Genomic DNA, 14998 nt, shown 5'->3' on the forward strand with positions numbered 1-14998 from the left:
AGAAAGGATCTCATTCAGATTCGACGGAGAAATTAAAACCTTTACAGACAAGCAAAACCTAAGAGAATTCAGCACCACCAAACCAGCTCTACAACAAATACTAAAGGAACTTCTCTAGGCAGGAAACACAAGAGAAGGAAAAGACTTACAATAGCAAACACAAAACAATTAAGAAAATGGTAATAGGAACATACATATCGATAATTATGCTCCAAACAAAAGACATACACTAGCTGAATGGATACAAAAACAAGACCCAAACATATGCTGTCTACAAGAAACCACTTCAGACCTATGGACACATACAGACTGAAAGTGAGGGGATGGAAAAAGATATTCCATGCAAATGGAAACCAAAACAAAGCTGGAGTAGCAATTCTCATATCAGACAAAATAGACTTTAAAATAAAGACTATTACAAGAGACAAAGAAGGACACTACATAATGATCAAGGGATCGATCCAAGAAGAAGATATAACACTTGTAACTATTTACGCACCCAACATAGGAGCACCTCAATACATAAAGCAAATGCTAACAGCCAGAAAAGGGTAAATCAACAGTAACACAATCATAGTAGGGGACTTTAACACCCCACTTTCACCAATGGACAGATCATCCAAAATGAAAATAAAGAAGGAAACACAAGCTTTAAATGATACATTAAACAAGATGCACTTAATTGATATTTATAGGACATTCCATCCAAAAACAACAGAATACACTTTCTTCTCAAGTGCTCATGGAACATTCTCCAGGACAGATCACATCTTGGGTCACAAATCAAGCCTCAGAAACTTAAGAAAATAAAAATCATATCAAGCATCATTTCCAACCACAACGCTGTAAGATTAGAAATCAACTAAACGAAAAGAAAGTATAAAAAAACACAAACACATAGAGGCTAAACAATGCACTGCTAAATAACCAAGAGATCCTGAAGAAATCAAAGAATAAAGAAAAGAATACACAGAAACAAATGACAATGAAAACACAATGACCCAAAATCTATGGGACACAAAAAAAAGAACTTCTGTAGGCAAGTTTATAGCAATTAAATCTCACCTCAAGAAACAACAAAAATCTCAAATAAACAATCTAAACTTACACCTAAAGCAATTAGAGTAAGAAGAACAACAACAACAAAAAAAAACCCCAAAGTTAGCAAAAGGAAAGAAATCATAAAGATCAGATCAGAAATAAATAAAAAAGAAATGAAGTAAACCACAGCAAACATCAATAAAACTAAAAGCTGGTTCTTTGAGAAGATAAACAAAATTGAAAAACCATTAGCCAGACACATCAAGAAGAAAAGGGAGAAGATTCAAATCAACAGAATTAGAAATGAAAAACGAGAAGTAACAACTGACACTGCAGAAATACAAAGGATCATGAGAGATCACTACAAGCAACTATATGCCAATAAAATGGACAACCTGGAAGAAATGGACAAATTCTTAGAAAAGCACAAGTTTGTCATATAGTCTCTTAACTATAAATGAAAAATGGATTTTGAAAATTACACATATTGGTTTTTTCACTTGATATGTCTGATTTGTGCTCCTCCAAAAAAAAAAAATACTAGCAAACAGATTTCAACAGCACATTAAAAGAATCATACACCAAGGGCTTCCCTGGTGGCGCAGTGGTTGAGAATCTGCCTGCCAATGCAGGGGACACAGGTTCGAGCCCTGGTCTGGGAGGATCCCACATGCCACGGAGCAACTGGGCCCGTGAGCCACAACTACTGAGACTGCGCATCTGGAGCGTGTGCTCCGCAACAAGAGAGGCCGCAACAGTGAGAGGCCCGCGCACCGCGATGAAGAGTGGCCCCCGCTTGCCACGACTAGAGAAAGCCCTTGCACAGAAACGAGGACCCAACGCAGCCAAAAATAATTTAATTAATTAATTAATTTCAAAAAAAAATCATACACCATGATCAAGTGGGTTTTTAGCCCCAGAAGGCAAGGATTCTTCAATATACACAAATCAATCAGTGTAATAAACCATATTAACAAATTCAGGGAGAACAACCATATGATCACCTTAATAGATGCAGAAAAAGCTTTCAACAAATTCAACACCCATTTATGATAAAAACCCTCCAGAATGTAGGCATAGAGGGACTTACCTCAACAGAATAAAGGCCAATAAAGGCCATAAAACCCACAGCCAACATCATTCTCAATGGTGAAAAACTGAAACCATTTCCACTAAGATCAGGAACCAGACAAGACTGCCCACTCTCACCACTATTATTCAACATAGTTTTGAAAGTTTTAGCCACGGCAATCAGAGAAGAAAAAGGAATAAAAGGAATCCAAATCAGAAAAGAAGCAAAATTGTCACTGTTTGCAGATGACACAATACTATACATAGAGATGGTGAGATATACCATGCTCTTGGATCGGAAAAATCAATATTGTGAAAGTGACTATTCTACCCAAAGCAATCTACAGATTCAATGCAATCCCTATCAAATTACCAACGGCATTTTTTACAGAACTAGAACAAAAAATCTTAAAATTTGTATGGACACACAGAAGACCCTGAATAGCCAAAGCAATCTTGAGGAAGAAAAATGGAGCTGGAAGAATCAGACTCCCAGACTTCAGACTATACTACAAACCTACAGTAATCAAGACAGTATGGTACTGGCATAAAAACAGAAATAAAGATCAATAGAACAGGATAGAAAGCTCAGAGATGAACCCATGCACATATGGTCACCTTATTTTTGATAAAGGAGGCAAGAATATACAATGGAGAAAAGACAGCCCCTTCAATAAGTGGTGCTGGGAAAACTGGACAGCTACATGTAAAAGAATGAAATTAGAACACTTCCTAACACCATACACAAAAATAAACTCAAAATGGATTAAAGACCTAAATGTAAGATCAGATACTATAAAACTCTTAGAGGAAAACATAGGAAAAACACTCTTTGACGTAAACCACAGCAAGGACTTTTTTGACTCACCTCCTAGAGTAACGAAAATAAAATCAAAAATAAATAAATGGGACCTAATTAAACTTAAAAGCTTTTGCACAGCAAAGGAAACCATAAACAAGACAAGAAGACAACCCTCAGAATGGGAGAAAATATTTGCAAACGAAGCAACTGACAAAGGATTAATCTCCAAAATATACAAACAGCTCATGCACCTCAATATCAAAACAACAAACAACCCAATCCAAAAATGGGCAGAAGACCTAAATAGACATTTCTCCAAAGAAGACATACAGATGGCCAAGAGGCACATGAAAAGATAATCAACATCACTAGTCATTAGAGAAATGCAAATCAAAACTACAGTGAGGTATCACCTCATACCAGTGAAAATGGCCATCATCAAAAAATCTACAAACAATAAATGCTGGAGAGGGTGTAGAGAAAAGGGACCCCTCTTGCACTGTTGGTGAGAATGTAAATTGATACAACCACTATGGAGAACAGTACCGAGGTTCCTTAAAAAACTAAAAACAGGGGCTTCCCTGGTGGCGCAGTGGTTGAGAGTCTGCCTGCCAATGCAGAGGACGCGGGTTCGTGCCCCGGTCCGGGAAGATCCCACATGCCACAGAGCAGCTAGGCCCGTGAGCCATGGCCGCTGAGCCTGTGCGTCCGGAGCCTGTGCTCTGCAACGGGAGAGGCCACAACAGTGAGAGGCCCGCGTACCGCAAATAAATAAATAAATAATAAACTAAAAACAGAACTACCATATGACCCAGCCATCTCCCTACTGGGCATATACCGTGAGAAAACCATAATTCAAAATGACACACGTACCCCAATGTTCACTGCAGCACTATTTACAATAGCCAAGACATGGAAACAACCTAAATGTCCAATGACAGATGAGTGGATAAAGAAGATGTGGCACATATATACAATGGAATATCATGCAACCATAAATAGGAACGAAATTGGGTCATTTGTAGAGATGTGGATGGACCTAGAGTCTGTCATACAGAGTGAAGTAAGTCAGAGAAAAACAAATATCGTATATTAACGCATAAATGTGGAATATAGAAAAATGCTACAGATGAACCTATTACCAGGGCAGGAATAGAGACGCAGACGTAGAGAACGGACATGTGGATGTGGTGGCGGGGGGGGGGGGTGGGAGGGGAGGATGGGATGAATTGAGAGATTAGGATTGACATATATACACTACAATGTGTAAAACAGATAGCTAGTGGGAACCTGCTGTATAGCACAGGGAACTAAGCTCAGTGCTCTGTGATGACCTAGATGGGTGGGATGGGGAGGTGGGGGGTGGGAGGAAGGTCCAAGAGGGAGGGAATATGTGTACATATAGTTGATTCACCACGTTGTACAGCAGAAACTAACACAACATTGTAAAGCAATTATACTCCAATTTAAAAATTAATAAATAAAAGAGGGGACTCACTACAGATCCTATGGACATTAAAAAGGTAATAAAGGAATAATATAAACAACTCAATGCCCACATATTTGAAAACCTAGATGAAATGGACCAATTCCTTGAAACACACAATTTGCCAAAACTCATACAAGAAACAATCTGAATAGGCCTGTATTTATTAAAGAAATTGAACTAGTAATTAATAACCTTCCAAAACAGAAAGCACCAGGCTGATATGGGTGCACTAGTGAATTCTACCACGCATTAAAGGGAAAAATTAAACCAATTCTCTACAATCTTTTTCAGAGGACAGAAGCAGAGGGAATACTACCTAACTCATTCTATGAGGCTAACATTACTGTGATATCAAAACCAGACAGACATTACAAGAACAGAAAACTACAGATCAATATCTCTCATGAGCCGAGATGCAAAAACCCTCAACAGAATATTAGTAAATTGAATCCAACAATGTATAAAATGTATTATAAACCACAAACAACTGGAATATATCTCAGGTATGCAACACTAGCTCAACACACAAAAATCAATTAATGTAATCCACCCATCAACAGGCTGAGAAAAAAAATTGCATGATCTTATCAATAAATGCAGGAAAAGCATTTGGCAAATCCCAACACCCATTCAGAATAAAAATTCTCAGTAAACTGAAAATAGAGGGGAACTTCCTCAACGAAATAAAATCTACAAAAAACCCTATAGATAACATAATATTTAGTGGTGAGAAATGCCAAGCTTTCCCACTGAGATCAGGTACAAGGCAAGAATGTCCTCTCTCACCACTCCTTTTCAATACTGTCGGACTTCCCTGGTGGCGCAGTGGTTGAGAATCCACCTGCCAATGCAGGGGACATGGGTTCGAGCCGTGGTCCTGGAAGATCCCACATGCCGCAGAGCAACTAAGCCCATGCGCCACAACTACTGAGCCTGCACTCTACAGCCCGCGAGCCACAACTACTGAGACCACATGCCACAGCTACCGAAGCCCGTGCGCCTAGAGCCTGTGCTCCACAAGAAGACAAGCCACCGCAATGAGAAGCCTGCATACCGCAAGGAAGAGTAACCCCCTCTTGCCACAACTAGAGAAAGCCTGCGCACAGCTACGAAGACCCAACACAGCCAAAAATTAATTAATTAATTAACTAACAACCAAAAAAAAACCCCACTGTGCTGTGCTGAAAGTTCTAGCTAATGCAATAATAGAAGAAAAATAAATAAATGGTATAAAGATTGGGAAGAAAGAAATAAAACAGTATTTGTTCACAAATGACATGATAGTCTATTTAGAAAATTCTGAAGAATGGATAAAAATATTCCTGGAAGTAATAAGTGATTATAGCAAGGTTGTAGGATACAGGGTTAATATACAAAAGTCAACTGATTTCCTATATACCAGCAAGAAACAAGTGAAATTTGAAGTTTAAAATACAATCCATTTAAATTATAAACCAAAAAAAAAATACTTAGGCATAAATCTAAGAAAATATTTATAAGGTTTATATGAGGAAAACTACAAAACTCTGATGATAGAAATCAAAGAACTAAATAAATGGAGAGATTATCCATGTTCTTTGATAAGAAGACATATTGTCAAGATGTCAGTTCTTCCCAACTTAATCTATAGATTCAAAGCAATCCCAATCAAAATCCCAGCAAGTTATTTTGCAGATATTGACAAACCGATTCTACAGTCTATACAGGGAGGCAAAAGACACAGAAGAACTAACACAATATTTAAGGAGAAGAGCAAAGTTAGAGGACTGGCTACCCAATGTCAAAACTTACCTTAAAGCCATAATAAGCAAAACAGTGTGATATTGACAAAAGAAACAATTCAACTGTCCATCAACATAGCACATTCATACAGAAGAAAACACATGATGAAGTAAAGCTGTACACATCAACATGAATGAATTTTAAGACATAAAGATATAAAAATGAGCAAAATAAAATCCCAGAATATAAAAATGGCACATTATATATCAATATAAAAAACAGGACAAAATAAGCAAAATACTGTTTAAATATACATTCACAGGTGGTAAAACTATAAATAAATGCAAGGAGTGATTATCACAGAATTCAGCATAATGGACTTCCTTGACAGTCAGTGGTTAAGAATCAGCCTTCCAATGCAGGGGATGCGGGTTCGATCCTTGGTCGGGGAACTAAGATCCCACATGCTGCGGGGCAACTAAGCCCGCATGCTCTAGAGTCCATGCGCCGCAACTACAGAGAAGCCCACGCACTGCAATGAAAGATCCCGTGTGCCACAACTAAGACCCCACGCAGCCAAATAAATAAATAAATAAGAATTCACATGATGACTGTTATCTGGAGGGAGGGCCTTAAGCGGTACTATAAATTTCTATTGACCTGGATGACAAGTACATGGATGGGTGCTTGAATTACTATTATTTTTTCAACTATACAAATACTTCATATGTGGGGACTTCCCTGGTGGCACAGTGATTAAGAATCTGCCCGTTAATACAGGGGACACAGGTTCGATCCCTGGTCTGGGAAGATCCCACATGCCACGGAGCAACTAAGCCCATGTGCCACAACTACTGAGCCTGCACTCTAGAGCCCACGTGCCACAACTACTGAAGCCCGTGTGCCTAGAGCCAGTGCTCCACAACAAGAAAACCCACTGCAATGAAAAGCCAGTGCACCACAACAAAGAGTAGCCCCTGCTCGCTGCAACTAAAGAAAGCCCACACGCACAGCAATGCAGACCCAACGCAGCCAAAAATAAATAAATATTTTAAAAAATAAATTGATTAATAAAAAAATACTTCATATGTGCTTCTTTGTATGTATAATATATTTAGTAATTTTTAAAAACTTAAACGCCTCTAGATTGGCATAATGCCAACTTTACAGATAAGGAAAGAAAATTACGTAAATTGTCCAAAGTTAATACCACAGCTATAAGTTGCTGAATTGAAACTTGAAATCATGTTTGCCAAATTTCAAAAGCTATGCTCTTTCCTCTATATTATATAACTTCTGCTCTATCTACTGGATACTAATACTTATACAACTACTAAGTGCTGGAATTCTGTGACTTAGGTGAGAAAAACACCATTAATCTTTGCTAATAAAAAATATGCAAATATAAGCTAATGACCACTTGACACCACAACCGGTGCTATTATCTTCCAGTGTTAATGATGTTCCTCCTGTAACAATTTTTCACACTCGCAGATACCTGGTCATAATTAAAGGTTTAGCTTTTCTCAAGCTAGCTAACCTGTATGAGAATCAAACCAATTAAATGATGCTACATTTCATTAGCATTTAGCACTAAAAAAATGGTCTACTGATGCCAAGATTTTCAGTTTCTTCACTTATACATAAGCCCTGCTAAAATGAAGAGGAGAGAACTTAACCTAAGGAATGCTGGAGTTCAAATCCTGAAGCTTCTACTTAAGAACTACTTCGACCTTGAGCAAATTATCAGTACTTTACCTCTTTAAGCCTGTTTTCTATCCCACAAAATTTTTGCCAGAAATAAATGAGATAATGCAGTATAAAAATTTTAGGTCATTGCACTGTATTTCATAAATGTGCAACAAATGCTCATTTCCTTCCTTTATTCTAGGAATGGGAAAGAAAAAACAAATTGAGAAGCAAAAAGATAGCCAGAAAAATAAAGTAGAAGAATCTTTAAGAACAGTTTCTCAGGCAAAAATAAGAACAATTTAGTGGTAATAAAGATTTCCCTCCATTAGCAGCAATAATAAATATAAACAAAATTCAGCTCTCAAGATTCTATTTCCTGTACAGTCCTTTGATGAAGATGAGAACTTTAGACTTATTAAAAGGTAGCATTCCCTCAGAGTTCCTATAAAGGATTAAGATTAAATTACATTAAATTACAGAGTTTCTGATCTGCTATTTATTTTACTATGTTGAACCAGTTTTTCAAATTATAAAACAACTCAGCAATATATCATGGTACAGGAAATGTAAACCAATTCTTTTACCTTTTGGATTCTGGAGGCTGTCTCTTCTTTATCATTTCACGGAGCCTTGCAGCTGACTGCAAAATACACAAAACATACACATGTTAAAAAACACTATCTTATAACTACATAGCTTACCTTCTAAAATATTAAGTATCTGCTACTGTATCCACACTAAACCAAGATCTATATAGGAACTAAAGAACCTTGAGATATGATACCTGTTCTTCTAGTAGACATGAGACAAATACACTATCAATAATAAAGACAAGTATATAATACTATCTAATGTACTGACATTCTGATACCTTGGACCAAGTTGCTAACAAGTTTACATGATTAAACATTAAACATTTATCAAATATACTATTACAAATTTAAAAGTTTAAATTCTACTACAGGCAATCCTACTTTGGTGTTTTCCAGAAAAGTTACAGGTTATACTTCCACAAATCAAATCAGAATTTCTGTTAACTAAAATCAAAATCAGAGATACTTTTGTCTAAATTTCTTATGAATTTTCAACTGCTAGTGACTCAACAATTTAGTCCCTTATATTAACTCACCCTCCCTCCCCTCAAGATGCAAATACACACTGAATATTTAGGAATCTGGTTTTCAGAGAAACCAAATAGTTATTTAATAAAGCCAAGGATTTAATGTATTTTGGGGGAAGACATCACACACCCTCCTAAACAGTTATTCTCTCACACATAGAAATTTTACCCCAGTGTGAAGACCTTCAGTGTAAATTATACCTTTAGTAATAATGATTATAAGACATTAGCATACTTCTGGCCACTTATCCTTAAAGTTTCCTATACAAAGCATATTCCCATCTATTCTTTTTTTTTCTTTTTGGCCTTGCCACGCTGCATGAGGGATCTTAGTTCCCTGACCAGGGATTAAACCTGCACCCCCTGCAATGGGAGCTCGGAATCTTAACCATGGGACCTCCAGGAAAGTTCCTCGCATCTATTCTTAAAGTTTAAAAAAAAAAAAAAGCTGTCCTCTCTCTCCTCTACCACACATCCCTTAACCCATCCCTCCCACTTCACCTTTAACCTTTAGTTAAAGCAACCTCTTGGAACATACCCTGTTTCTTTGAATCCAAGACAACTATTCACAGGACACCATTATTTTATGTACTACCAAAAAAGGGGTGAGGGGACGCTGCCAGTTATAATTTTAATATGCCAATTTCAAAAAAAATGTCTTGGAATCAATAAAATATAGTAACCTCTTTCTATTAAGTGAAAATCTTGCTCCTCGTTTTACCCTCCCTCATTTGACACTATGAAACCTGATACTATGAGTATTTTATCAACCTACTGGCAAGAGGAATAGTATCTCAGTTTTAATTAGAAACGCCACACAAACCTCAGACAACTGAAGAGAAGCAAAAAAGTTCGCATTTTCTGATATGTTCTTCAGTCTCTTCTTTTCGTATGGTGACAATCCTGAAAAATCATCCTATGAAATTACACCAAAAAGATTCTGTTACTTTACATAATCCATAGCAAAAGTGCCTCGCAAAACTAGTTGTTGCATTCTCCACATGTATATTTTCCTTCGAATTGCACCTGCTCTAATTATTTTCTGTTACCTTACCAAACAGCACATAATCTTTGCTACATTGAATATTGAGATAAAGAGTCTGAGTTTGGGATAATCACAGAATATATGTATGGCTTCCCAATTAAATAACAAGTGATCTGATGTCAGAAGTCAGCTAGAGTAACCTAATAGCACATTACTTCCTACTGGCCATTAATTGTACTATTTCTCAAAGTTATCTTTTTATTAAACAAAACAAGAAAAAAAACTCAATAACAGAAATGTTTAAATTCCTTGAAATGGTTAAAGAAATTCAGAAAAAAGAACAAAGAAAGAGAAACACATGGGCAAAAAAGACAACTTTGAACTAGAAAATCTTGGAGATCCAATATCCAACTAATAGTTGTAGGGGGGAAAAAGGAGCAGAGAAAATGGAGAGAAAATCATCAGAGAAATAATACAAGAAAGTTTCTCAAAACTGAAGAAATGAGTTACCAGATTAAAAGGGCCTGACGTGTATACAACACAATGAATGAAAAAAGACTCAAGCCTAGGCACATCATCACAAAATTTCTCAGTTCCTGAGATGGGTGAGTTAAGAGAAGATCCCAAAAGCTTACAGAGGGAAAAATAGACCACAAAGAACCAAGAATCAGAATGATACTAACTTCTCAATATCGAGGAAACTAGAAAACAATGGAAGAATGTGTTAAAAATGATAAGGAAAAATTAAATTATTTTCAACTTACAATTCTAAATCCAGTTAAGCCAGCAATCAAATAAAAAGCATAAAGCCTTTTTCAGACATGCAAACTATCTCTCATACACCTGTTTTCAGTAAGTTACTATAAGCTGCACTTCATCAAAATGAGAGAATAAACCAAGAAAGAGAAAGACAGGATACAGACTACAGAAGTTCCAACACAGGACAGATAAAAGATAAAAGAAGTTTAAAGGAAAACAGTAAAAAGAAGGCCAAGAAAGAGTAAAACAGTCCAGAAAGAAGTAGGAAGATGGAGGGCCCCAGAAAATATTTCATGAATAAAATATATATATACACATGAAGCCATTAGAATTCTCTGATTTACATTGAGAGAAATTTTGCAACTCAGGTAAAACTTGGGACTATATGTAATAAGGATCTGGGAAGGGAAAACATGGGGTGGGGGGGAAAGAGGACAGCACACATGTATAAACTTCATTTTCCATAGTAAGTCAACAGATAATGTGGGGGAGAAAAGCTAAAATGGCTTAAAGTGCAATTTGTCTGTTGAGCAGCAACCACAAATAGAGAGGTATGTGACAGAAAATTGTTGGCTGTTTTTTTTTTTTAATTATTTATTTATTTATTTATTTATTTATGGCTGTGTTGGGTCTTCATTTCTGTGCGAGGGCTTTCTCCAGTTGCAAGTGGGGGCCACTCTTCATCGCGGTGCGCGGGCCTCTCACTATCGCGGCCTCTCTTGTTGCAGAGCACAGGCTCCAGACGCGCAGGCTCAGTAATTGTGGCTCACAGACCCAGTTGCTCCACGGCATGTGGGATCCTCCCAGACCAGGGCTCGAACCCGTGTCCCCTGCATTGGCAGGCAGACTCCCAACCACTACGCCATCAGGGAAGCCCTGTTGGCTGTTTTGATTTGTTCCTGTGTATACATGTGTGTACATATGGAATTACCTCTATGTAAGATACATATACACATACACGTGGAATTATATGATGTAAACACGTATGTACATGCATCAATTTGACCAAAATAAAGATTTTTCTCACACACACATAAAATAACAGTGGCAGCAAAGGTGTACGGCTATTTTGTCATTGCCTTTAAAATTGCTTCTCAGAGAAAAACATCACCACCATCATCATCAAGAACTTCCTAAGAATCTATTTCAAAATGCTGCATTTGGAGATCAAAGAAACAAATGTAAATGATTCTACTTACCACAGGAAAAATTAAGAAAATTAACAAAAATCATCAGACATTTTTTTGAGGTATGTGTAATTGAAACTATTCTCACCCATTACCCACCCCTCAAAAACTTGCAACATCAAACACCGAGCAAAGAATATCAGACAAGGTGGGGTCTCAAAGTAAATATATTATAGGAAATAGAAATCTTTTTAATTCCATTATCTTGACACTTGAGAAGTTACTGCATCTATAAAACAGGAAAAGAAATGCTATCTTTAAAAAAACGAAAGAAGGGGCTTCCCTGATGGCGCAGTGGTTGAACGTCCGCCTGCCGATGCAGGGGACACGGGTTCGTGCCCTGATCCGGGAAGATCCCACATGCCGCGGAGCAGCTGGGCCCGTGAGTCATGGCCGCTAAGCCTGCACGTCCAGAGCCTGTGCTCCGCAATGGGAGAGGCCCCAACAGTGAGAGGCCCGCATACCGAAAAAAAAAAAAAAAACGAAAGAAGGAAAATAACTTGAATTAAAAATATGCTTGGGCTTCCCTGGTGGCACAGTGGTTGAGAGTCCGCCTGCCAATGCAGGGGACATGGGTTCGTGCCCCCGTCCAGGAAGATCCCACATGCCACAGAGCGGCTGGGCCCATGAGCCATGGCCGCTGAGCCTGCACATCCGGAGCCTGTGCTCTGCAACGGGAGAGGCCACAACAGTGAGAGGCCCGCGTACCGCAAAAAAAAAAAAAAAAAAAAAAAAAAAATGCTTAATGCCAAAAATTTACAAACTGTATGAAGATATATATAACATTCTCAAAATGACAAAACTGTAGAGATGGAAAACAAATTAGTGGTTGCCAGGGGTTAAGGATGGTGAGAGGGAGGGCAGTGGGCATAACTATAAGGGGTAGACTAACAGAGATCTCTGTAGAGATGCAATAGTTCTGTATCATGATTGTGGTGGTAGCTACATGAAGCTATACATGTAATAAAATGATACAGAACTATACACACACCTTATACCAATATGAATTTCCTGGTTTTGATATTGCAATGTAGTTATTTAAGATAGGCTTCCCTGGTGGCGCAGTGGTTGAGAGTCCGCCTGCCGATGCAGAGGACATGGGTTCGTGCCCCCGTCCGGGAAGATTATCATCAGATCGCTCCATATCAATGCTTTGGGCTTCCCTGGTGGCGCAGTGGTTGAGAGTCCGCCTGCCGATGCAGGGAACACGGGTTCGTGCCCCGGTCCGGGAGGATCCCATGTGCCGCAGAGCGGCTGGGCCCGTGAGCCATGGCCGTTGAGCCTGCGCGTCCGAAGCCTGTGCTCCGCAACGGGAGAGGCCACAACAGTGAGAGGCCCACATACCGCAAAAAAAAAAAAAAAAAGATGTACTCATTGGGGGAGTTCCCTGGTGGCCAAGTGGTTAGGACTCTGCACTCTCACTGCCAAGGGCCCGGTTCAATCAAAGAACAAACAAGATGTCCTCATTGGGGAAAACTGAGTGAAGAATACATGAGACCTCTCTGTACTACTTTTGCAAATTGCTATGAGTCTGTAATCACTTTGAAATAAAATTTTTAAAAATATACATTTCTCAGCTAACATCATACTTAATGGTGAAAAACTGAAAGCTTTTCCCCTAAACTTCGGAACAAGATAAATATGTCTGCTCTCACCACTTCTGTTAAACATTGTACTGGAAGTTCTAGCCAGGACAATTAGACAAAAAAGGAAATAAAAGACATCCAGATTGGAAAGGAAGAAATATAACTATCTTTATTGCCAATGACATAATCTTATATGCAGAAAATCCTAAAGAATCCACACAAAAAAATTACAATAAATGACTTCAGCAAAGTTGTAAGATACATCAATATACAAAAATAAGTTGTATTTCTATACATTATCAATGAACAGTCAGAAAATGAAATTAAGAAAACAATACCATTCATAATAGCATCAAAAAGAAAAATATACTTTCACACAAATTTAACCAAAGAACTGCAAGGCTTGTACACAGAAAATTACAAAATATTGAAGGAAATTAAAGAAGATCTAAGTAAATGGAAAGACATCTCATGTTCATAGATTGAAAAACTTAATATTGTTAAAATGGCAATACTCCCCAAATTGACCTACAGATTCAGCGCAATATCTGTCAAAATTCTAAATGTCATTTTTGCAGAAATGGATAAGCTGATCCTAAAATTCATATGGCAATGCAAGGGACCTAGAATGGCCAAACAATCTTGAAAAAGAAGAACCAAGTTAAAAGACTCACACTTCCTGATTTCAAAACTTAACTACAAAGCTACAGTAGTTAAAACAGTGTGGAACTGGCATAAGGATAGGCAGATAGATCAACTGAACAAAACTGAGTCTAGAAATAAACCTATATACCTATGGTGAATTTGTTTTCAATAAGGAAGTCCAGACCATTCAACATGAAAGAAGAGTCTTGACAACAAACGGTTCTAGGACAAAAAGATATCCACATGCAAAAGTATGAATTTGGACCCCATCTCATATCATATACAAAAATTAACTCAAAATAGATCAAAGACCTAAATTTAACAGCTAAAGCTATAAAATTCTCAGAAGGAAATATAGGTGTAAGTCTTCATAACCCTGGAGTAGGCAATGGTTTCTTAGATATGACACCAAAGCACCAGCAACAAAAGAAAAAATAAACTGACCCCGAATTAAAATTTTTAAATGAAATTTAAATTTAAAACATTTGTATGTCAAAGGACATTATCAAGAAAGTGAAAAGAAAGTCCCAGAATGAGAGAAAATATTTGCAGATAATATATCTAATAAGGACTTAGTGTCCAGAATATATAAAGGACTCTTACAATTCAACAATAAAAAGACAACTTAGAGGAGACCTTCAAGACGGTGGAGGAGTAAGATGTGGAGATCACCTTCCTCCCCATAAATACATCAGAAATACAGCTACATGTGGAACAGCTCCTACAGAACACCTACTGAACGCTGCCAGAAGACCTCAGACTTCCCAAAAGGCAAGAAACTCCCCACGTACCTGGGTACGGCAACAGAAAAAAGAAAAACAGAGACAAAAGGATAGGGACAGGACCTGCACCTCTGGGAGGGAGCTGTGAAGGAGGAAAAGTTTCCACACACTAGGAAG

The 14998-nt window shown here is 37.8% G+C and overlaps 1 protein-coding gene across 2 annotated transcripts in view; it reads right to left on the bottom strand.

Moving 5' to 3' along the window:
• The window catches only part of WDR76 (WD repeat domain 76), a gene marked incomplete at its 5' end in the record, with an annotated part of 70737 nt that overhangs the window by 45051 nt on the left and 10688 nt on the right, over window positions 1-14998 (bottom strand). For both annotated transcript variants that reach the window (XM_079700526.1, XM_079700525.1), the window contains 2 exons: window positions 8402-8457; window positions 9761-9853. In XM_079700526.1, coding sequence (XP_079556652.1) covers window positions 8402-8457; window positions 9761-9853 — 149 coding nt within the window. The remainder of the gene's footprint in view (window positions 1-8401; window positions 8458-9760; window positions 9854-14998) is intronic.

The sequence above is a fragment of the Hyperoodon ampullatus genome (genome assembly GCF_949752795.1).
Source record: "Hyperoodon ampullatus genome assembly, chromosome: 3".
NCBI classification, from domain to species: domain Eukaryota; kingdom Metazoa; phylum Chordata; class Mammalia; order Artiodactyla; family Ziphiidae; genus Hyperoodon; species Hyperoodon ampullatus.